Source organism: Podarcis filfolensis (genome assembly GCF_964270895.1).
Source record: "Podarcis filfolensis genome assembly, chromosome: 9".
Classification (NCBI taxonomy): Eukaryota; Metazoa; Chordata; class Lepidosauria; order Squamata; family Lacertidae; genus Podarcis; species Podarcis filfolensis.
Window position 1 is genome coordinate 19,508,967 of NC_139610.1, and position 22,915 is coordinate 19,531,881.

The window sequence follows — 22,915 nt, forward strand, 5'->3', positions numbered from 1 at the left end:
AGGATGTGCTTGTGGAATCAAAGGATGAAAATAAGGCCATGCCCTCAAGCCCATAAGAAGGATGACAAGTGCTCCTTTCAGATCCTACCAGTCCTACCAGATCCTCCAACAATCCTACCAGGCCCTTTGATTTCTCAGACCCAACAGAAGTGGAAGAGAAGTTTGGTCCTCCTATTGCTCCTGGAATAAAGCTCGCAGGGGAACCGGAAGCCAGCATCAAGAAACATTCCTTAGATTTCGTTCATTCAACTAGTTCAGAAGATACAAGCATCAGTTCTGAAACCAGCCTATAGGAGGTCTTCTCTCCCTTGTACAGATGTCAGGCCATCATGTCAGACCTTTGGGTCCTGGAGACCATCGAACAGGGTTTTCATCTGGAATTGACATTCCTACCCCCCTCACAAAGGGGGATTTCTGTGCATGTAACAATATGACCTCCAGGCCTCACCTTGTTATATAGTTTTTTTCTTCCTGTCTGAGTTTTTTGAACTACGCACGGTCCAGTCTGTCTGAGTCCCCCCCCCCACTTTTTATTGGTTATTTATCCAGCAGAGAGTGTTTTTTGTTTCTTTGTTTGTTTTTCATTGGCTGTTCCTCTTATCTGTTCTGCTTCTCCTTCTCTGGCTTGTCATAATGGAAAACTGAGAATTTCAGATGAGGTAGGGATTTTTGAAGACTCTATTTGGAGCTACAGATTTGCCTTCAACCACCAGATGGAGCTCAAGTCCCACTGAGGCCATCTTTTTACATGTAGGGGGATCCCCTTCACAGGTAAGAACCCAAACGGTCTTACTTAAGATGAGTATCAAATGATATAGGTTGCCCTGCATATTAGTAGACACCTCTTGCTTCATGCCTAGAGTAATGTAATCATAGAATTGTAGCATTGGAAGGGACCCTGCTGATCATCTAGTCCAACCACCTGTAATGCAGGAATATGCATCTGTGTCAGCCTGGAGCATTAAAGAGATTCACTTCATTAGGTAAAAACTATATCTTATACTAAAAGGGACGTGGGTGGTGCTGTGGGTTAAACCACAGAGCCTAGGACTTGCCGATCAGAAGGTCGGCGGTTCGAATCCCCATGAAGGGGTGAGCTCCCATTGCTCAGTCCCTGCTCCTGCCAACCTAGCAGTTCGAAAGCACGTCAAAGTGCAAGTAGATAAATAGGTACCGCTCCGGCAGGAAGGTAAACAGCGTTTCCGTGCGCTGCTCTGGTTCGCCAGAAGCGGCTTAGTCATGCTGGCCACATGACCCGGAAGCTGTACGCCGGCTCCCTTGGCCAATAAAGCGAGATGAGCGCCGCAACCCCAGAGTCGGTCACGACTGGACCTAATGGTCAGGGGTCCCTTTACCTTTACATGTTATCCTGCAATTGCATGCAGTGAAACTCTGTATTTCTCAGCTGTGTATTCCCACCAGTACTCTAGATCTAGACCCATTTTATCTCACTAATCTAGAACTTTGCAGAGATAAAAGCTACTTGGTGGTGTGGTGCAGTTTCGGGGGAAATAGACTAAAGGGCAAAAGCTAAGCAGTCTTTTTCTCTCCATTTGCTTTTCACTTCACGGTGTACTAGGTACATGCAACTGCATGGTATTCTGCCCCCCAGACTCCTTCGAAGTAAGCTGGATGTCTCTATTTGTTCCCAATCTAACCTTACTTTCAATCACTGCTTTACACGTTTAGGCTCAGTGCATTAGTAACAATGCTTTGAGTGAAGGATGCAGAGATGATTTTCGGCTTTATTATGTAGAATAATAGAGACCATCAAAAGGAAGGCAAAGTGCAAGGATAAAGCAGATTGCACCTTTGGAGATTCAGCTGTCTTGTAGCTGTTTTTATGAAATGTGTAAGCTTAGTGTTGTGAGGAAAAAGCCCTAAAGAATTGCAAAGAAGCCAGCGATGTAAATTTATTCTGACATTAGCCTGAGAGGAAAAGCTGTGTTCACTTAAAAAAATTAAAAAGAAAGTTACTCCCCTAAAACACAAAACAGAAAAACAAATCAGGAACTCTGAACAGTTAATCACCATAATTGACAAAGGAAACCTATAACATTAAGTCCTGATTTAAATAGCTAATTGCATATTCACTTCGTTTAGAAAAATGTACAACACATTTCCTTACAATCAGGAAAAAGAAGGATGGATTTAGAAAATGTGTGGTATCCCCTGTCCCCATTGTCTTCGTTGCCATGTTGTAGGAATTCAGTGCTGCTCAAAGTATTTAAACTGTTAAATCCATCATGCATTGGACTCTTTCTGAAGCCCCAGTTTCACTGCAACAAGAAGGGAGGGTTTTTACTGACCCCTTGGTGTATTGGAGGAGTCTTGGCCATGTAAGACATATTTGCAGTTGCCCAGACTGAAGTTTAGACCCAGTCTGGCAATTCACTGGAGAGTTTTGGCAATGCAGATGGTGAGGCATTTTACAGATTCATCCCACATAAACTTCTTGTTCTACCCTTATGGTACTTTTTTTGGGGGGGGGGGACTGTGCCTCAGTGGTTCTCAGGCTGCTCACGTAATACAGTGGACGCTCGGGTTGCAAACGTGATCCGTGCAGGAAGCATGTTTGCAACCGGCAGCATCCGCAACCCGCAGCGCCACGTCTGCGCATGCACGGATCACGATTCAGCACTTCTGCGCATGCGTAAAGCACAATTTAGTGCTTCTGTGCATGTGCAAATGCCGAAACCAGGAAGTAACCCATTCCGGTACTTCTGGGTTCGGCGCAGAGCACAACCCAAAATCACGCAACCCAAAGCGTCTGTAACCCAAGGTATGACTGTACTAGAATAGGCTTTTAGAACTTCTATTCTGGTGAAAACCCAGTCATACTTTTGCTACTTGGCACTTATGAGGTCCTGATGTCAATTCTGAAGAGTGCACTGGGACATTGAAAAGACCCCTGTGCTGAATATATGAGAGAGATGTATGGAATTTTCAATAGTTCAGCATGTGTTGCATCCCTGAAACTTCTCGCCATTTGGGAATTGGTTGAGGAATACACAGTTACTATTAAGGATGGGAGAGAAATTCAGTTTGGGTCACTTTTCAACACGGACCTACCTAATCCATGCTTCTCGAAGCAATGCATCAACCGAAATGCAAGTAGTCGTCAAAATTTGCTTTTCTTTTAATTTTGTGATTTTGGTTCTGCAAACCCGCCCCTCCCTCAATGTTAAATTAGGGTCAAGTGTATCAAAAAAAGTGCACATATTAGTGCAGATAACAGAAATGCTCATAATATGGAAAACTGCTTGCAAAATGTGTGTATTAGAAGAAATATGCATCAGAATGCTGATGAATTTTTGTGAGAACTTTTCTTTTTTTAATCAAACTGATGCAGAAACGCGGCAAACTGCATTTAAGAGGGGGGGGGTGAGAAACTGAAATTGACAGATTTGTCTATCTCTAATTACTGTTGTTCAAGTTTATAAGTTTATTGTTCTGGACAAAAGACCATGACAAACATGTAGCAATAGTGTTAATAAAATAATACCGAACAAGCATCCATAATATGAATCAACATCTACGATGTAAGAGAGATAAGATACCAAAGACCCCAACCAGCTTAAATCCAGTTTGATTAATTACTGTTGTTAAGGAACTTTCTTCAGAATCCTTATTGATGTTTGGCACAAAGGTTAGAATTCATTAAAAGGGAGCAGTAAGGAATTACTCAGCAACAAAATGAATTGAGGGAGCCACACCACTTTTACTGAGTGTGTCTCACTCAGGTATATATCATAAAACATCTATGCTCAGATACCTGGCAGAAGTGTGTGCTTTGTTTTTGAAAATGCTGTTTGTGCAAAACGGCTTCATAAGCTTCCTAGATGGGTTTCTGATACAGTACAGTAATGCTATTAACAGTTCTGAAACTAAAACAAGGCAAAATTAAATTAGGAATGCTTATCACTAAATTGCCTTATGACTATGAAGATGGTATGCCAAGGAATTGTGTGTGTGTTTTTTTTTATATATATATAAAAGTTGAGAAGCAATAATTTGTAAGCAAAATATATATGAAAATGTCTGTGTTTACCAAAAGTATGATCCAAACACCCCTAACATGAAATGGGGGGGCTACAGTGATTTTGGACTAGTCATTCGCATGTCTCCAGATTCATCCACTCATCCAAGAGCACTGATATCTAAACTGATGAGCAGCTGGATTTCACTCTCTGATTTATCAGCCACAAGGGAGGTGGGCATATACTTTTATCACTTACAGAAATTTGCACATGCCAATATTTCACATCTACTTGTACCAAGTAGATTTATGAGATGCTGTTTAGTGAATACAAATGCATAACAGAACATCTGCAATGAAAGGAGAAGTTTTCAAGGTGGGAATGTTGCCATGGCCTACACTGAATCGAATTTGGAACATCACATCCCACACTCACATCCAAACCTTCCATAAAACTGAATATCTCTTCTATTGAATGTTGCATACAGGAGTAGAGAAAGCTCAGCCAGATTTCATCTTGAGGCTTTTAGGTTAAGTTGTCAATTTTTGAATTCAGTGGTGTGTGCGCCCAGCCAAATTTCATAGATTTCACCTTATAGAGAGCACTTCTGACTTTGAACAAGTCTGACTCTGTGCTATAACTGAAGAGGGTGGCAGTTCAACAAGAACTGCCCTGATCCACAAGCCCAAAAGGAGGGCCAGTGTGAGTGGGTTGGTGCAGGGGTTCCAAAAACAGATGTCAAAAACATCAGAGTGATCCGTGCTAGTGCTTTATTAGAAGAAGGTGAAACTGACAAGATAGCCTCCAGAGCCCTACTGCACTCCGAAACAGCAAACATTCATTATGTCTTGTCTGTGAGGGGCTAATATGTTAAACAAGCTAAGTAAGATGGCAATAATAATAATAATAATAATAATAATAATAATAATAATAATTTATTATTTATACCCCGCCCATCTGGCTGAGTTTCCCCAGCCACTCTGGGCGGCTCCCAATCAAATGTTAAAAACAGTACAGCATTAAATATTAAAAACTTCCCTGAACAGGGCTGCCTTCAGATGTCTTTTAAAGATAGGATAGCTGCTTATTTCCTTCACATCTGAAGGGAGGGTGTTCCACAGGGTGGGCGCCACTACCGAGAAGGCCCTCTGTCTGGTTCCCTGTAACCTCACTTCTCGCAATGAGGGAACCACCAGAAGGCCCTCGGCGCTGGATCTCAGTTTCCGGGATGAATGATGGGGGTGGAGACGCTCCTTCAGGTATACAGGACCAAGGCCATTTAGGGCTTTAAAGCTCAGCACCAACACTTTGAATTGTGCTCGGAAATGTACTGGGAGCCAATGCAGATCTCTCAGGACAGGTGTTATGTGGTCCCGGCGGCCAATTCCAGTCACCAGTCTAGCTGCCACATTCTGGATTAATTGCAGTTTTCGGGTCACCTTCTAAGGTAGCCCCACATAGAGTGCATTGCAGTAGTCCAAGCGGGAGATAACTAGAGCATGCACCACTCTGGAGAGACAGTCGGCGGGCAGGTAGGGTCTTAGCCTGCGTGCCAGGTGGAGCTGGTAGACAGCCGCCCTGGACACAGAATTAACCTGCTCCTCCATGGACAGCTGTGAGTCCAAAATGACTCCCAGGCTGCGCACCTGGTCCTTCAAGGGCATAGTTACCCCATTCAGGACCAGGGAATCCCCCACACCTGCCCGCCCCCTGTCCCCCAAAAACAGTACTTCTGTCTTGTCAGGATTCAACCTCAATCTGTTAGCCATCATCCATCCTCCAACCGCCTTCAGGCACTCACACAGGACCTTCACCGCCTTCGCTGGTTCTGATTATTTAAAGGAACTAATAGCCCAATTAACACACCCCTTGCTTAGAGGCACCTTCCCAACCCATCTCTCAGATAAGGCAGTCAGCACGAGAAGCCTCCCCTCTCCAAACTAACTAAACCAAAACTAAGGTTTCAAAGTTTCAAAGCCGGGGTTATCTTGACTACCAAGGTGACATTTACAGGCCTCCCAGGACATTTGCACCATTTGGATCTACACAATCTGCCCCATGTGTTCTTCCATAGTTCCCTTGGGGTCTCAAAGGAGGGGAGTTGTGTGGTGCATTTGTTACTCGGTTGCAAGCAAAATCCACAACAACAACAACAAAAATCAATCCTATCACTGTAATTGTTACAATAATAATTAATAAGCAGTGCCACCATCCTCCAAGCCTTTGGAACCTATATCACAATCCTCCATGTTTCTTGTTCCAGGTTGGCTGTCTTAGTGCTATCTTGATACAAAGCATGCATCCTTTTGCTTAGGAAGCTAGTTTATCTGGATATATATGCAGCACCCCTGCTTTATAAAAGCACAACACCCTCCTTGAGCAGCTGCAATCATATATAAAGCTAGCCTGTTTTGCATGACAGCTGCTTTCACGGCAGAGGCTTCCTCATTGAGGGCAGCCAACCCCAGTGCAGTGTGTTTAAAGCTGCCTGCATTATCTCAGCAAACTCATTGACCTTCATCATGGTGAATATAATTCCAGCAGGTGGAATCAATACTATCAAATAATCACCATGGTTAAAAACTGATCAAAGTCCATCTTCCTTTCCAGGTTCGCCAATTTAATGCCCTGTCACTAGACAGGGCTGGCATCATCTGATACGGTACCCAAGGCAGACCCAGGTAACATCATCCATGCCACCCTGGGGGCAACCACAGCCAGGCATAGTTCCCACATACCCAATAGGTACCATTTGTTCTCACCCAGTAAATCCCAGGGGTCTGGTCCAGTTAGTCCCAGGCCATAACATGTCTGTAGTGGTCCTGGCTCCAGGAAACAACCCAAGGGTGTTGATCCCATGCTCCATATAGGTTCCCTTTTACCAGGTCTACTGTATGTTGCATTTTGTTGGTCCCAACAAATCCCTCCAGCTTGACTGATGGCATATAAAGGAGTTAACCATATGACCCCATCCCACATCTGCTTAGTATGACCCTAATCCCTTCAGGATACATTTTCCCTTCTTGTCTCATTGCATTGACTGAGAAGGTAAGATTAGAGAGCAACTCTTATACACGCTGGGGTACTGATGGATAGGACAGGGTGCACTTGCTTAGCATAGCATTCAAATAACATTGCACCACACAATAATCATTTTTATCCAATGGCTTGAAATATGTTGGGGAAACCACCATGTCCTTGCACTGGCATCTGTGTGCAGATCCAGCAGTTATAAGAGCCAGTATTTTCTGCTGATCAATGGGTCCAATTGAGGTAGAGATTTCCACCTCCACTGTGGGAGTTGATGACAGCCAAGCTCCTGGTCTACAGGAGCTACAGAAACATCTTGGCACAAGTGTGGATACAGTCAGTAGACGAACCCTGGGACCCTTCAGATTATGATGGCTGTGACTGCTGCTATCCACTCCAGGTGCAACCTTTGAACAAGCAGACAATATCATTTAGGCACAATTCTAGGCACATCTTCTCCTTGTACCAGTACTACACAAGTAGCTGTCGCAGCTGAGCTCAGCATTTCAGCAGCTTGCAATTTGCCAGAGGGCTTCCACCAGCGGGCTGAGTTGAGCCAAACCCTTTGCTTCCCCTGACACTGCAGCCACTACAGCCTGTTCCAATATGAGTTGAAGCAACCTTTCCCCAGCCTGATAGGGCAACTTCTGTGGAGCCTGGAGGATCAGTTTCACTTCTTCTTGGTAGTCTGCTAGAACTTGCACTGCTTTCAAGGCCCACCCAGATCTTGGGGCTGTTCTTGCATAAGTGCCAGTAGGAGTTTGAAGTCCCAGTCGTAAGTGGAGCGGACTTGCCATTGCCTGTGTATGCCATGGGGGTGTTCTACCTCCACGTCTGCTATTGCTCCCCAAGCATCTTGATATATGGCTATAATCCAATCAAGCAAACAGTGATTGCCTTGCATCTTCTGAGACCCATGCAGCTGCTGCCTTGGGGCTGGGTGTGGAGCCACATTGCTCACTGCCTCTCCCATCAAGAGACTCAAACTGCCCTCTCCTTCAACCCACAAATGTAACAGCCAGGCCAACAGTGTTTCACGTGGCTACTGATGAAATTACTTAGCCAGCTCCATGAGCTCACCAGATTTATCATCATGAACAGTATTCACCTAGATTGGCAGGGCTGGAGCAGCACTAACCCTACACTATTTCACTTTAGCCAGCATCAAAGGACATGCAGCCAGCCTCATTCCCTCATCATCATCACTACTTCCCCTTCCTCATTCAAGGTGCTATCCTCAGCTTTATCATCCCATCCTGATGGTGACCAAGCAGGTCGACCAAGAATAGTTGCACCCAAGGGCTATGCAAACAGTGTCCCCTTTTCTGTGCACATTGAGAAGCCAGTGTGAGCAGCTCCTTTTCCTGCTTCTCTAACTTTCTGCCTGAATCCCTTAGAACTTTACAGACGGTAGCTTGCATATCTCTTTCCCGAGCCACATCCTCCTCAATGGCCTTCGTCCACTCCTGCAAAGCCTTCAAGTCATCTCCCTGCATTTTCAACACAGGTAGAAACAGTCAGCCCACTGCTGAGGCTGCTTATCTTTCCCCAAGGGCTTTAGTGGTTAAATTCAGCCACTCATAGGCAACGTTTATAGCTGCTGGATCTCCTTAGACAGGTGACCAATCCTGGGAAGCTCCAAGCCCATCCAGCACCTCTGCCACAGGCACCCACCCAATCTTCCTAACTCCAGACAGGAATTTGCCATCTGGCTGCTATGGCTCCCCCAACGCATCCTTACTCTGGAATCCTGCTAACTGTGCCTATTGTCCTGATATTTTATTATGTTTTTGTATGCGTTGGAAGCTGTCCAGAGTGACTGAGACAACCCAGTCAGATGGGTGGGGTATAAACAATAACGTTGTTGTCATCACTATCATTATCATCATTATCCACAGATCAAAAGGAGGGCAGCTCCCATTTGAGTGTTAAAAACAATACAGCATTAAATATTAAAAACTTCCCTAAACAGGGCTGCCTTCAGATGTCTTTTAAAGATAAGATAGCTGCTTATTTCCTTGACATTTAATGGAAGGGCGTTCCACAGGGTGGGTGCCACTACCAAGAAGGCCCTCTGTCACGTTCCCTGTAACCTCACTTCTCGCAATGAGGGAACCTCCAGAAGGCCCTCGGCGCTGGACCTCAGTGTCCAGGCTGAACGATGGGGGTGGAGACGCTCCTTCAGGCATACTGGACCGAGGCTGTTTAGGGCTTTAAAGCTCAGCACCAACACTTTGAATTGTGCTCAGAAACATACTGGGAGCCAATGCAGATCTCTCAGGATCGGTGTTATGTGGTCCTGGTGACCACTCCTAGTCACCAGTCTAGCTGCCGCATTCTGGATTAATTGCAGTTTCCGGGTCATCTTCAAATGTAGCCCTACATAGAGCGCATTGAAGTAGTCCAAGCGAGAGATAACTAGAGCATGCACCACTCTGGTGAGACAGTCATTGAAACATCAAGCGTTTGTCATGACTTGTCCTCGAGGGGCTAGAGGGGCAAACAATATCCATGCCAACAGTGCAATCCTATCCATTACTCTTACTAAAGAGTAAGCCTCATTGAGCTCAATGGGACTTACTCCCAGGTAAGTGTGTGGAGGATTGTATTCCAGGTTTACCTATTCTGATGATATTTCCCTGTTTTCCAGGCTGCTGAAACTGAAGTTTGCATTACCAGAAGAAAATTAGCAGAATGGAAGTGTATCAAATGCTGCACTGTACTCCTATTAAAAATATTTACTGTGGCACAAATTAACAAGAAGACCTCACTTTTTTTGCAATTACTCTACTGAATTGCAAGGAACTGGGACTGTCGATACGCAAAGCAACCATCATAGAATCACATTAGCTAGCAAAATTAAGTTGGAACACATTAGGTAGTAAAATGAAGCTGTATGTTTATCATTGTGTGTATTATTAATGAGGGGAATAGCTAAGGCAACAAAATTCTTTAGCATAGTTTTGCAGGATTTAATTTTTTTGTATTTTGGGGGATATCCTATTAAAGAACTTAAAACAACCCTTTAAAACAAAACATTCAAAAATGTTTAAAATCGAGAAAAATATTTTGAAGGAGGTAATAAAATTGAAGGGTGGAATAAATTTATTGCTGTCTGAAAATATGGCATCTAATGTATAGGCCAATTTTTCTGCATCTGTTTTTCATGAATGCAGCGAAGTGAATATAATAAAGATATTAAACATATATTGAGTTCCATTATGATCTTGCAGATCTGTTTAGGATATCTTCTTAATGATACCAGCAACTTCATGAAGTCATGGCATGAAGAGAATCATTTTTTGGTTATTTTCTACCCTTCATGCTATATTATCCACTACAGACTCACCAAAGTCCAAACTTAAACACAGTTTGGAAACATTGTACACAGCAAACTTCATGAGCCATGCAGACGTGCAGCAAAACTTTGAAAGTATGCGCGCGCACACACACACACACACACACACACAATTTCTAAATATGTATTGATTGTTCTGCCTCTCCTTGCTTTTTCTCCAAGTTGGTAATTTGCTACTTTCACTTTATTGATATGGACTGATAGTAACTAACTTTAAAACACTTTTAATATCCCCCCACTTCAGGAATACACAATAGATGTTTTCTTCCGCCAAAGATGGAAAGATGAGAGATTAAAGTTTAAGGGTCCAATGAACATTCTTCGACTGAACAATTTAATGGCCAGCAAAATCTGGACTCCAGATACATTCTTTCATAATGGAAAGAAGTCAGTAGCTCACAACATGACAATGCCAAATAAGCTACTACGAATTCAAGATGATGGGACTCTCTTATATACCATGAGGTGCACATTTTATTTTGTCTTTTGATCACTGTCCTGGTAAGCTGTTGTCACTTTAGCATGTTCCCTATTATTAACACTCTCATTTCACGGCATCCTGCAGCAAACACTCGGGTAAGCAGACTCCTAACATGGCAAAATACGCCATCCATTTCCCAGAGGTACTGGATGCAGAAAAGAACTGCATCCTTCCCAGGGCCCTGTTGATCTAAATACCTCCCTAGTAGCCTATTCACACATACATACCACCCATTGCATGCTATGAAACTATCAGATGAATAGTTTTTGAGATGCCCCAATACAGGTGGATCAGAGATCTGTTACATTTGCAAAAAAATACATAAACTTATCAGTTTGCAAATGTTGGTTCATTTTGCATGAACATGTGGATTCTAAAAAAGGAGACTGCAGCCACTGCACTCCTCTACTGATATTTCTGCTGTTGCGCTATCCAGGGCTTAGCATTTGAACCTAGGCTCATCTCTTTCAGCCCAACCACAAGCTGTAAACCAAGCACAAACCTTGTTTGCAGCACATGGCTTGTCTAGAATGAGAACACCTATGAGCCTGAGTTCAGATGAATCAATAAGCCAAAGCAAGAGGTCCAAGGAATTAGTGTGTTGCCCATGGGAACCCATATGCTTGTACGTTCATGCTAAGCCATGGTTTGACTTAGTGTTTCATGCAAACCAGTTTGCTGCATGTTTCTAGTTTTGCTAGATGAGTTTTTGCTTTGATGCATTTATTTTCTGGGGTGCTTTTATTGAAACAATCAACATTAAATTATTTATCAGTTTTATTTAAGGTACGTGCCTTTAATAGGACTTCTGTGTTCATGTGGCACATATTTTTGAATTGAATGTTAATGGGTAACCTGTAGTTCCGTAATTTGCCATTTTATTCAGCTGGCCTTATAGTTTTGGGATCCGTTTTGTTGTGATGAGGCAGTATCCTCTGAAGGATGAAATAAAACAAATAAAGGACAAATAGAGGGTTAAGTTTTAATTGATTTTGTGTAATTAATCTCTGCAATCTGTAAATTCAGTTTATTTTTATGGAATTGGTTTTCATGACTCTTTAACAGCAGACTTAAGTATACAGTGGTCTTTTCCCTTTTAGGCTTACTGTCCAGGCTGAATGTCCAATGCACTTAGAAGACTTCCCTATGGATGCCCATTCATGCCCATTGAAATTTGGCAGCTGTAAGTAACATGGCTAAAAGCGCAGCCTCTAGCTAGTAAATATCTTACGTAGTTCAACATCTCATTTCTGCTCTTGGACTTGCTCACAATTTATGTATGCTTCAGCAACATTGTGCTGCATTATATGTTCTGGGTTTTTTATATCTAAAATAATTCATTTCCAGTGCTTTTGTCTTTGAACATGTTAGCTAATTCCCTGGGTTCTTGTTTTTCCAGAAGATATTATGGCCTAATTGCAGCATTCATCATAAGTAATGTCATTTATTGACCAATAGGTTTAAATCGTTATAGTTGCTGAATGACACAATTGTTAATACAGCACCTGGATAAGAATAATTACATACCTGATGCAGCGTGGAAAATGAAATAAGATATCTGAAAAACATGTGCTTTGAAATTACGCCAATGCAGTCCCTACACAAGCTGAAGTTTATCTTAATGTTTTGTTCTTTTGTACTTGTATGAAGGCTGTAGCAGGTAAAATCTTCTACAATACTCTTCTAATGCAACAAATACGCTTTTTAAATTGTACGAAATAAGTGCAACTGAAAATGCATTTGCACTAAATAGTGAGCTGGTTCACACATCACTTTAAATCAAAGTTTAGTTTAACTATGATTTAAAGGTGACTGTGTAGAGAGATTGTGCATGGGATTAACATTGTGGCCCTTTGCTTATACCCAGCTCCTGCTTCTGTTGGGCTGTTTGGAGCTTTGCTATAGTTTGGCTCAGTGTTAAGTTCAACCCAAGCAAAGAACAATCCTTGGTTACAGCACATGTTTTTTTGTAGAAAGAAACGAGCCAAACCATTCCACCCTGTGCACCCGCACACTGTGCTTAAGCTTAACTATGGTTTAAAGTGATGTGTGAACCAGGCTAATATGAGGATAGGCTAACTGGTATGAGTCCATGCTTAATTCTGTTTGTGTGGTGGAAAGGTGACAATATATCTCACTAATATTTTGTTCTTCCTTTGAGAAGTATAGACTTGGCTCAGACACTACACAAAAAACAATGGCTTGTAAAATCACATGGGTTGTTGTGACATCTGAGCAGACATTTTGTGAATCAACTTTGCTTTGAAGCTAGTTTGCAGATCACACTTTGTGTAATTCTTTGTGATAAAATGTCCTTCACCAAACTAGTAATAATATACATTTTTATTGTGGTTGTGAATTACGTTTTATACATTGTGCTTTGAACTTAGGCATCAGCCTCTCAGTTAGATTTAAGCAACCGCATCTCACCCAGGAGAAAGGATGTCTCTTTTGATGTGAATGCTCTTGCAAGTTTTCAAGGTAAAATAGGTTGAGTCACCTAAGAATTACATAATGAAAGAATCCTTTGTTGACACTTTTAGTCCACACATGGACACAGACAAACAGGAGAGCCTCAAAGGGCCTTAGGGAAGGGAGGCATTGGTGACTGAATAGGATCATTGTTTTGTCCAGGGTTTCCCAAACTTGGGTCTTCAGCTGTTTTTAGACTACAAGTCCCATCATCCCTAGCTAGCAAGACCAGTGGCCAAGGATGATGGCAATTGTAGTCCAAAAACAGCTGGAGACCCAAGTTTGGGAAACCCTGGTCTAGTCAGTTAAGGAAGGACTCTGGATGCCTCAGATTTTAATTCCTGGACACGACCTAAAGAAAAAACAATATGTGCTCTGGTTAAGATCTAGGGAGCAAATAAAAGTAGATAACACTGATGTGTTTGAACCTTTAATTTGAATTTTTGCTGAGAGTGTGTAAAGCAGAAATCTTTTTCCAAAGCATCTCTTTGGGTGAAAAGCTTCCTTTTTCAAAGAAGAAAATGCTAATGTATAATGCTGAGAGTGTCCAATGGTTTGATGAGGAGTGCAGTTTGATGGGGAAAGGCTCTAAAAGGCTCCTGTTTTTCTTACAGGAAGTCAGGGCTAAGCAATCTTTCCTTTTGTTATTTTCAATTAGGGAAAAAAAATTAAAGGCCTTATTACCACACAAAGAGCACCAGGTTTTTGTGATCCATGGATGCTGCTTTCAAATGATTTCCTTAATAAAGACCATAAAACCTTCTGGCAAGTGGTCTCTGGAGTTTTGCATTCTTGATCACAAGCTCTAAACCGTTGTATCTCAGCGCATGTCTGAGGACCACTTTAGAGCCAACTTTACAGACACAGATGATACTATTACATCTTATTTAGGCTCTCTGCTTGATGCTGTGCTATGAGTCACACCAAAATGGAACCCAGTTTCTGTAAAAGAAGTCTTACCTGTGATTCCTCAGATCAAGAGTGGGAAGGATCCAAGGATTGATTAATATCCCTCTGAAACTTATAAAAGTAAGGCAACTTTGGTGGGCACAATTGTTGGATGCCCTTTTTACTACAATGAATTGTTCTGGCATGACCCTTTCTAGCTGGAAGAAGCAATAGTGGTACCTTTTTTTAAAAAAAAGGGTCAAGCTTGTGATCTGGGAAACTGTAGACCTATTAGCCTGCCATCAATCAAGGGGGAGTTGTATGCCAGGTTCTTAAGCAATGGAATGATTTCTTTCTTAGAATCTGAGAATATACTTACTGATTCTCAAGCAGCATTTAGAGAAGATTGTTCAACCCTTGATCACTGTCTGATCCTTGGTCACCTTCCTGAAAAATATACAAGAACCTTGTGAGTGAAACTGTTTGCTGCCTTCATGGATTTAAAGGTAGCTTTTGGTTATATTTCCAGCATCAAGTTATGGCAGAAAGTGGATGAAATTCTTGTTGATAAAAGACTTCTCACTTCTTCCTCTTTTGCCTTTGTATTGCAATAGTCTTTCACAAATCAGATGTGGTAATAAGGGACAGTTTACTAAAGATAAACCCACAAGCAAGGGAGTTAAGCTGCTACTTTGTTTAATTTGTTCCTAAATGATCCCAGAACTGTCTGAAATGACCCAGATGGACTCCTACCAAAACTAGGTAATAGGAATGAATGAATGAAACTTTATTTGTGTCAGCCGTTGGCCATAGCACCAAAAACATTGTGATATACATAGAACAAAATAAAAAGTAAATTATATAAAACACAGTTTAGGGTCCTGAATCAGCAGGTAATAGGTAATAGGAAAATTTGTATCTTACTTTATGCAGTTTTTCCCTCCTGCTCTATACTTGGGCTAAAATGACTGTTATCTCAGTTTTTAATCTACTGTAAGCACAATTGTTTAAAGTTCAATTATGGAAAAGAAAAGATTTTAGCTTTTGGAAACGGCATTTCCCAGCATAGGTGGGTTTTAGATGATCAAATTATGGAACAAGTTATATTGGGGGTAAAATTCAATCATGCTACATTGTGGTCTACTCACAGATACCTGGAACATGCTTTATAGAATAGAAATGTAATTGTTATTGCATTTCACACCTAATTATTGAAGCTGAGCTTGAGCAATAAGATGAGATGGTGTTTATTTATTCATCTTAAAGTATCAGATACCATGTTTTCAGAACAATTGTCTCACAAAGTGGTTTACAATCATTAAATACATCAGCCGTCATTAAAATACAACAATAAAATTTCTGAATTTGATTAGAATAAGGCAGATGAACAAATACTTGTTTGTCAAATGCTGTACACCTCAGTCTGGAGCTGGAGCTGGAGGTAGGAGAGACACATACACCTGTATATCTAAAGTATAGGGTATGGGCTTCTGAGACCTTTAGCTGAGCATCCCAGCCCTTGGAGACCTTTCATTCTCAGTTCAGGGATGAGGTAGTTTTCAATTGACTGTCCTAAAAAGTGTGCAAGAGGGGATGTTCCATAACCTCTGTCCCATGATGGGGAAAGTGAAAGTCTTCAACACAAAAAAAATGGAGCTCACCATGCACGCAGAGACTGGGGGGGAAATGAGTAAGAAGCTCTATAAGAAGCTAGCACCATTCCTGTTGGATGGGAGAAAAATGACCCCTGTGCAGCAGGAGACAACGATTGAAGAAACATCCAAGGACCAGCAATATGAGTCTTTAGCCCATTACCCTTGACCCAGATGACATTGAGATGTCTCCCAGCACTGATCCAACAGAGGCATCCATTCGTTTACAACAGCTAACACATCCTGCAATGAAGCCACAGCAGCACACATTGCAGAAGGTTGTTGTGCACCAGGAACTATTCTGGAGGAGCCTATAGGACACAGTAGGTCAGTGCAAGGGGAGCTCCTAGTGAGCAGCTTGCTCTAACAATAGCTATTGGTGAACTTTTCGACCCTCTGCCTGCATCTACCTCTCCTTTGTCCTGTTCCCTTCTGAAGAACTAGAGTCTGTTAAAAGGCCAACGCTCATCTGAAGGGAGGTATGTTCCCTGAGCTCCACAGTCTCCAACCTAATGCATTTCCTGTGCCTGGTGCACTCAACACACCCTTGAGAATCCTGTCTCTGATTCTACAGGGACTGGTACTACGGGATCTCTTCTGCCTGCTAGCCTTGGATTTCACGATCCCTGATCTTCAGCATGAGATGCATAGTCAGGAACCTAGACCAGCTCCTTGGCCAGTGACACTGTAGGCTCCAACTCAGTGCCTTGGTCACTGAATGACTCGGGGATCATGGCAGGTACCTGATATTAGGGACTAGGTACGCTGATTTCCTGAAGGAAGTAAAAGGGCATGGGGCAACAGTGGCAGCTATATGTTGGTCTAACATGTTGTTCAGACTCCTGCTCACCAGTAATTCTCACTGGTGAAACTGTGGGAAAAGCCTGCATCACTCTAGGCAGGATCACTTGAGGTCCTGTTGATCCTGGAGTGCAACAGTGGAAAGCACCTTGTGCAATGATGCCTGAGAGATGCAACCCATGGTTTGGAATGGCAAGATGGATCCAACGTTGCTGCTGCCTAATGTCGGTGAACCAGATGTGTGGGTCATCTCTCTCTAAACCTCCAGTTCTCATTTGAAGATTTATTCTTAACTTTCCAGAGTTAATTCTACATAGTTTCTGATGAGAGCAGTCCCTGCACACACCACAGTTCAGTCCTGGTCAGCCTCTTCTGCTTTCAAGTTTCACAGAGTTACAAGGTGAGTCGTTTTTTGTTTTTTTTACACCTCTCTTAAATGCCCTCCTCCTCCTTGCTTTATTGCCAATGCTATATGTGAAATTTAAGAACCTGGTTCAAACTGCAGCAACTTCATGACACCTAGGTGCGCCGTGAATGTAGTGTTTCTCAAAAGATGCTGACAACTCCTACATATACGTTGCAGCATATACATCTCTCACAAAATATAGGGATTCCATTATACTCATGGAAATACTCACGGAAATACCCCTGCATTCCCTCAAACAAGCAGCCCTGAAGTGCATGCCTGAGTCATCATTAACAATAGAGAACCTGCTGTGCTTACCATATTTGCAACTGAAACCAAACATACCTTGAATGCTGTTTATCCACTGAAAATAGAGAGGGTGTAGCCTACTGACCTGTCCTTTATTTCATGCACAGGTGTAGACGAAGTAAACCCAAACATGGAAGAAACAGAATGGAATGTCCCAGATAGAAAAGTATTTGCGACACCCCGATCTGTGGAAGCGGAGTTTGTTGGAGAAGAAAACACCCCAAGATGCAGAAACCAAACTAGCCCCACCTTCTCCTGGTGCTAGATAGAGTGGCCAACTAAATACTCATATTAAGCAGTCAACCTGAGAAACAGGAGGCAAGTAGATAATGATGTCTGTGAAGGACCTGGTCATCAAATGGCAAAGGGCAGGTGAAAGCTTCAGCTTCTTACATGAGCAGATACAAATAAGACACAGAGATATGGTTTGTTTATTTAATCAAATTAAAAAAACAACACCATGACTAACATCTTAATATGTAACAGGTACCATTTTCATTATCACATTTGTGCCACTCATTTGGAAGGTAGGGACAACAAAGCTGATTTTATCAGCATGTCCTGGATAATGTCATTTTATTTTCCCCGAAAGCTCCAAACATTGATTGCAACATGCTATTATTTACTTTAATATTTAATAAATTATAATGTTGCTTTAAATTGATCTTAACTGTGATCCTTTGTGTTTAAAAGTACAGTTAAGACAATAAAGAGCTCATGGATATTTATGTAATGCCATATTTTGGAGATAAGATAACCAAGCATTTTTATTTCTGAAAATGGAAGGGTCAGGTATTTCAAAATTACTCTTGTGCTATATATATTCTTTGTTTTTACTGTTATTGTTTATGTAAATTTAAATGAACAATAAATAAATAAAGGGCTGTTTCACTGAACACCTCCGGTGGTTTGTTTGTTTGTTTGTCTTTTGCCACGTTTGTGGGTCATGAAACATCCACTGTCTCTATTTCCAAGCAAACTGAAAACATAGTTTGGTCAACGTTGTTCAACTGAAACAAAAATGTTTTGAGTTACAAGAGAAAAGGCGCTGTAGAAACAACAATTTGTGGATGAAACTGAATAGAAAGTGCAGAGCAACTTTAATCCGATTGGCTTAAGATAAATGCTTATTGTTTAAGCTTATTGTTTAAATGTCTATAAACAATAAGTGGGGTCAGTAAGAGAACCGCAGTAGAGGGCAACCCAACAACAGAGACAGGAGAAGCATTGGGGGTGTTTTTTTGCTTCGTGTTTTCCTTCTTTCTCTCCCTCCATGATGGGGTGGAAAACCTCCCTCTTCTCCTCTCCCATGTGCAGCCATCGGTGCTTGACAAGTAAGTAAAGGGTATAGAATGGGGATGTTGGGAATTCACATTTTGATCGTAGCTGGAAATGAATTTAGGGGCTTTGAAAGCTCAGCTCTCATTTGAGATTGGCTTCTCTGAGCCTCCAACTTCGAATTCAAGACTGGGGGTAGGTGCCATTGCTTTGCAGTGATGCCAGTCCTCCTTGGATGGTCCTTTCCATGGGGTAATGCTTGGGCAGTGTTCTTCGGCTCTGTGTAGCTTTCAATGTGGGGTTCCTCAGGGTTCAAATTTATCCCCTATGCATTATGTGTAGGGCTGCCTCTGAAGAAGGTTTGGAAACTTCAACAGGTGCAGAATTTGGCAATGTTAGCTTATCCAAGCAATTAATTTAAGCATATTACGCCAATCTCATGGTGTAGAAGGCTGGATGTCCTAGAGTATGATCATTGCCAAAACCAAATTATTGATGGCTTTCTGAAATTTACACAGAGGAAATACATGTTTTAGGACAAATTTCCAGTTCTTTGGGGGCAGTTTTCTAATATCTGGCCTGGAAATGGCTCTAATATTGCAGGTACAAAGAAGAGGTTTGCTATACCTGTGGAGCAGAGAATTGCACAAGCTATGGCTATAAGAACTTCTGCAACCTGCTTGCAGCGTTTTTCTGTACTGCTTATGTGGTATTCTGTGAAATGGTTTGAGTCTTCAGTAGCTATTTTCTAGATGATGTGATCATGTTAGGGGTTAAGGAGAAGGTTATGGTTGAATTCCTTGATTTGGACTTCTCATGAGTAGAACATAAGGACACAAAAAAATCAAGGCACAAAGAAATTGTGATGATTTTTGCATCCACAAGAATTATGATAGTATAGTTATCCCAGTACTCTGATGCTAAAGGTTTATAGTTTGCAGTTGTCTGTGTTGGTATCTCTGGGCAACATTAAGGTGTGCTGATTTTCACATTGATATTCATATTGAAGCAGGAATTTCTTCTCTGGATGATGTGTCCATGAAGCCCTTCATTATTAGTGATCAGACATATGTCATTCTGCTGCGGTTAGTGATAGTCTATAGCTGGCATCTCACAATGTCAAAGGATTCTGGATCAGCTATTGTAATAGCAATGTATAGTTGTTGTTAAACCACTTTGCTTTTTTAACGAAATATGTAGCATATAAGTATTTTTAAAAATTAATACATAATAGCAGTCTTCTTCCTTTCTTGATATATACAAGATTGTTTGTATTATGGAAATACATTTTGCTTTCGTACACTGCAAATTTCAGTTTCTGGTAGAGTCTATTCTGTCAAAAGTTCCTGTAATTCAAATCTGGTAACTTACTTTCACAACTGCAAACCAATGTGATTTAATGCAGATACAATAACATGAATTCCCTTAAATCTAAATTAACAATTGCCTTTAGGAAAAACTAACAATTTTATACAACTGAACCCATGTTTTCCATTGTAGGAACCTTCCCATTCTTTAAATATCTTTGCTCCATGGCATCTCCTGAAGGCCCATCAGATATCAGACTTCTAGGGGGCGAAAACATGAATAGATGTGGGGAAACTTTGCCCCCCCCCCCAGATGTTGCTGATCTTACAACCCCCATCATACCTGGCCATCTGCCATGCTTACTGGGACTGACTTGAGTTGTAATTCAACAACATCTGGAGGGCCAGAGGTTCCTGACACTTGCCCTAAGATGTTCATGGGAGATGTTTACGCTGAACAGTCTTTTTTAATCAATTTTGAGATAAATATGTTACATCCTTAATCTATTTTGAAAGCAGATATCCAGTATTTCCACAATCACAAAGCAAGGAATTTTGGATGCAGTTATGTGCTCCATATGCCCCTTTCTTCCCATGTTGTTCTCTCACCTGCTTCTGAGCAGGTATCAGCTGGACGTATGTACATAGGGTCTGCCATCACTTGGGTGACAGTTAAGGGGAGGGAGCCAGCCTACGCCCTCTCTCTTTCCCCAGTCTGGCTTCTCATCTCTGCTGAGACAAGCAGCGCAGGCCCCTGGGGAATACTGCAGGTCCAATGGATGGAGTGGGAGGTTGTGGGTTGCTGCACTGGTGCCAGCACTGATCCTAACCATCTCTGCATCCTGTCCTCTGCACATGGAGAACTGCTTTGCATCCTTTATGTGTTCTCTTACATCGGGGATTGGGGAGTTTTGTTTCGTTGAGGGTCACATTCCCTTAGTGGCAATCTGTCAGAGCCATGTGCCAGTAATAGGTGGGTCCAGAGCTCAAAGTGGGTGGGGCCAGCCCCTTCTCCCTTTTACGGCCACCCCTTTCCCCCCTCCCTCTCTGTCTCCCTCCCTGTCTCCTAGCTAAGTTGATGGCAGAGGGCCAGGGCTCTCAATGGATTTGCTTGTTGACAACTTCTCCCCTTCTTCCCCCATCACTCAATCCATTTCAGGTTTTGCCCTTCCCATCCTTTCCCCCCCTACCCTCATGAAACTGGGCCAAGGCCTGTATAGGTTCTTCCCCTCTGTCTTATATAGACAAGGCACTTCCAAGTGCCTACTACTTAAGAAATCAAGAAAGTCAGTGAATATCAGAGGCTGTGCTGAATTCTCTGAGCAGCTATTCCCAAATAATTGCTCTCTTTGGAGCTGATAATGTGTCTTCTTATTTCCCCCCTATAGATGCATATACATCTTCAGAAGTGACCTACAAGTGGACCTTCAATGCATCTAATTCAGTAGAAGTGGCCCCGGACGGTTCGAGGTTGAATCAGTATGATCTCATAGGGCAAACAATTGGAGAAGAAACAGCTAAATCAAGTACAGGTTAGTAAGACAAAGAAAAACCGTTTGAGTCCTTCTTCCTTCAGCCACTGGTGCACTTTTGGCCATACATTCAGACTACACTCTGTGGCCCTGCCAGTTTGACTTGTGGACATAGGAAATTATAGATGCTAGAACTTAATTTAAGATTCAGTATTTATATACCACTGAATTACCAAAGTCTCTAAGTGATGTTACTATAATATGCTATATCATAGAGGGCTTCCATATGGGAGCTCTAGGTTGCAAAATGGCTCGTTTAGATATAATTCTCTCTGTGTTAATTGGAATGTGAACGTCCACATGCTCCATTTTTTAGTTTTAGATGCCTTTCTTTCCGAGTGACCTATCATCATATGTTGAATTTTTCTGTGCTATACTTTGTGGTTCTTTGCCATAATCATTACTCCCTACCCTCCACCACCTTTTCCTACTTGTGGCATGCACATAGATATTTATGTGCCTGTGCACATTAAAAAAAAAAAATTACCAGACATTCACAAGAGCAAACATTGCCAATCTTTACGTATCATGTTTCATGGTTACTTACCATGTTTCAAGGTTTTTTTTGGGGGGGGAGTGTTGTTATCTATTTCTACAGTGGTACCTCGGGTTACATACGCTTCAGGTTACATATGCTTCAGGTTACAGACTCCGCTAACCCAGAAATAGTGCTTCAGGTTAAGAACTTTGCTTCAGGATGAGAACAGAAATCGTGCTCCGGCGGCGCAGCAGCAGCAGGAGGCCCCATTAGCTAAAGTGGTGCTTCAGGTTAAGAACAGTTTCAGGTTAAGTACGGACCTCTGGAACAAATTAAGTACTAAACCCAAGGTACCACTGTATTGGGTTTTTTTTAAAAAATAATTAATAGGTCCTTGGAACTGGATTGCTCAAATTCAAATGTACCTTCTGCATGTGGGAAGTGGTACAAAAATGTGTGCTTTCACCACTTGGACTACCAGAATCAGAATGGCTGGAATGTGTTCTAAAAAGTTACCACACACATGACAAACCATACGCCCAAAACAGTGTGCTAAGGAGAAATAACATGGGTTATTTTTATTTAACAGAATTTCCATTGTAAGCAGAAATCTGGATTAAATATATTTTTTTTAAAAAATGGGCTGCCATTTTGATGATGACAATGTCAGGTGGACACTGCAAGAAACTTCCATGCATGAGTTGCACAATAAACCCCCGTCTAGGAAGCATCTGGAGTCATAGTTCCGGATGATTCAACGATAGTAGATTCAACATTCACTTTTGTAGAGTCTGCAGAGTAAAGGAAAATGTTGACATCCAAAGAATTGTGCATTTAGTTCTGTACTCTTCCCCATCACGCAAATCCCTTTTTAGACCAAAGTGAGCTTTAGGTGCAGCTTTTAATGCTTTGAGGGGGTGCTGCTCAAAATTAAACTATCAAT

The 22,915-nt window shown here is 41.9% G+C and overlaps 1 protein-coding gene and 1 long non-coding RNA gene across 5 annotated transcripts in view; both read left to right on the forward strand.

Moving 5' to 3' along the window:
- Positions 1-22,915, forward strand: part of GABRA2 (gamma-aminobutyric acid type A receptor subunit alpha2) — a 72,347-nt gene that overhangs the window by 36,221 nt on the left and 13,211 nt on the right. For all 4 annotated transcript variants that reach the window (XM_083630652.1, XM_083630653.1, XM_083630654.1 and 1 more), the window contains 3 exons: positions 10,613-10,833; positions 11,950-12,032; positions 21,351-21,494. In XM_083630652.1, coding sequence (XP_083486778.1) covers positions 10,613-10,833; positions 11,950-12,032; positions 21,351-21,494 — 448 coding nt within the window. The remainder of the gene's footprint in view (positions 1-10,612; positions 10,834-11,949; positions 12,033-21,350; positions 21,495-22,915) is intronic.
- Positions 460-9,991, forward strand: LOC310770342. Its single transcript, XR_014552090.1, has 3 exons — positions 460-771; positions 6,591-6,661; positions 9,661-9,991. It is a non-coding gene; the product is annotated as an uncharacterized lncRNA (long non-coding RNA).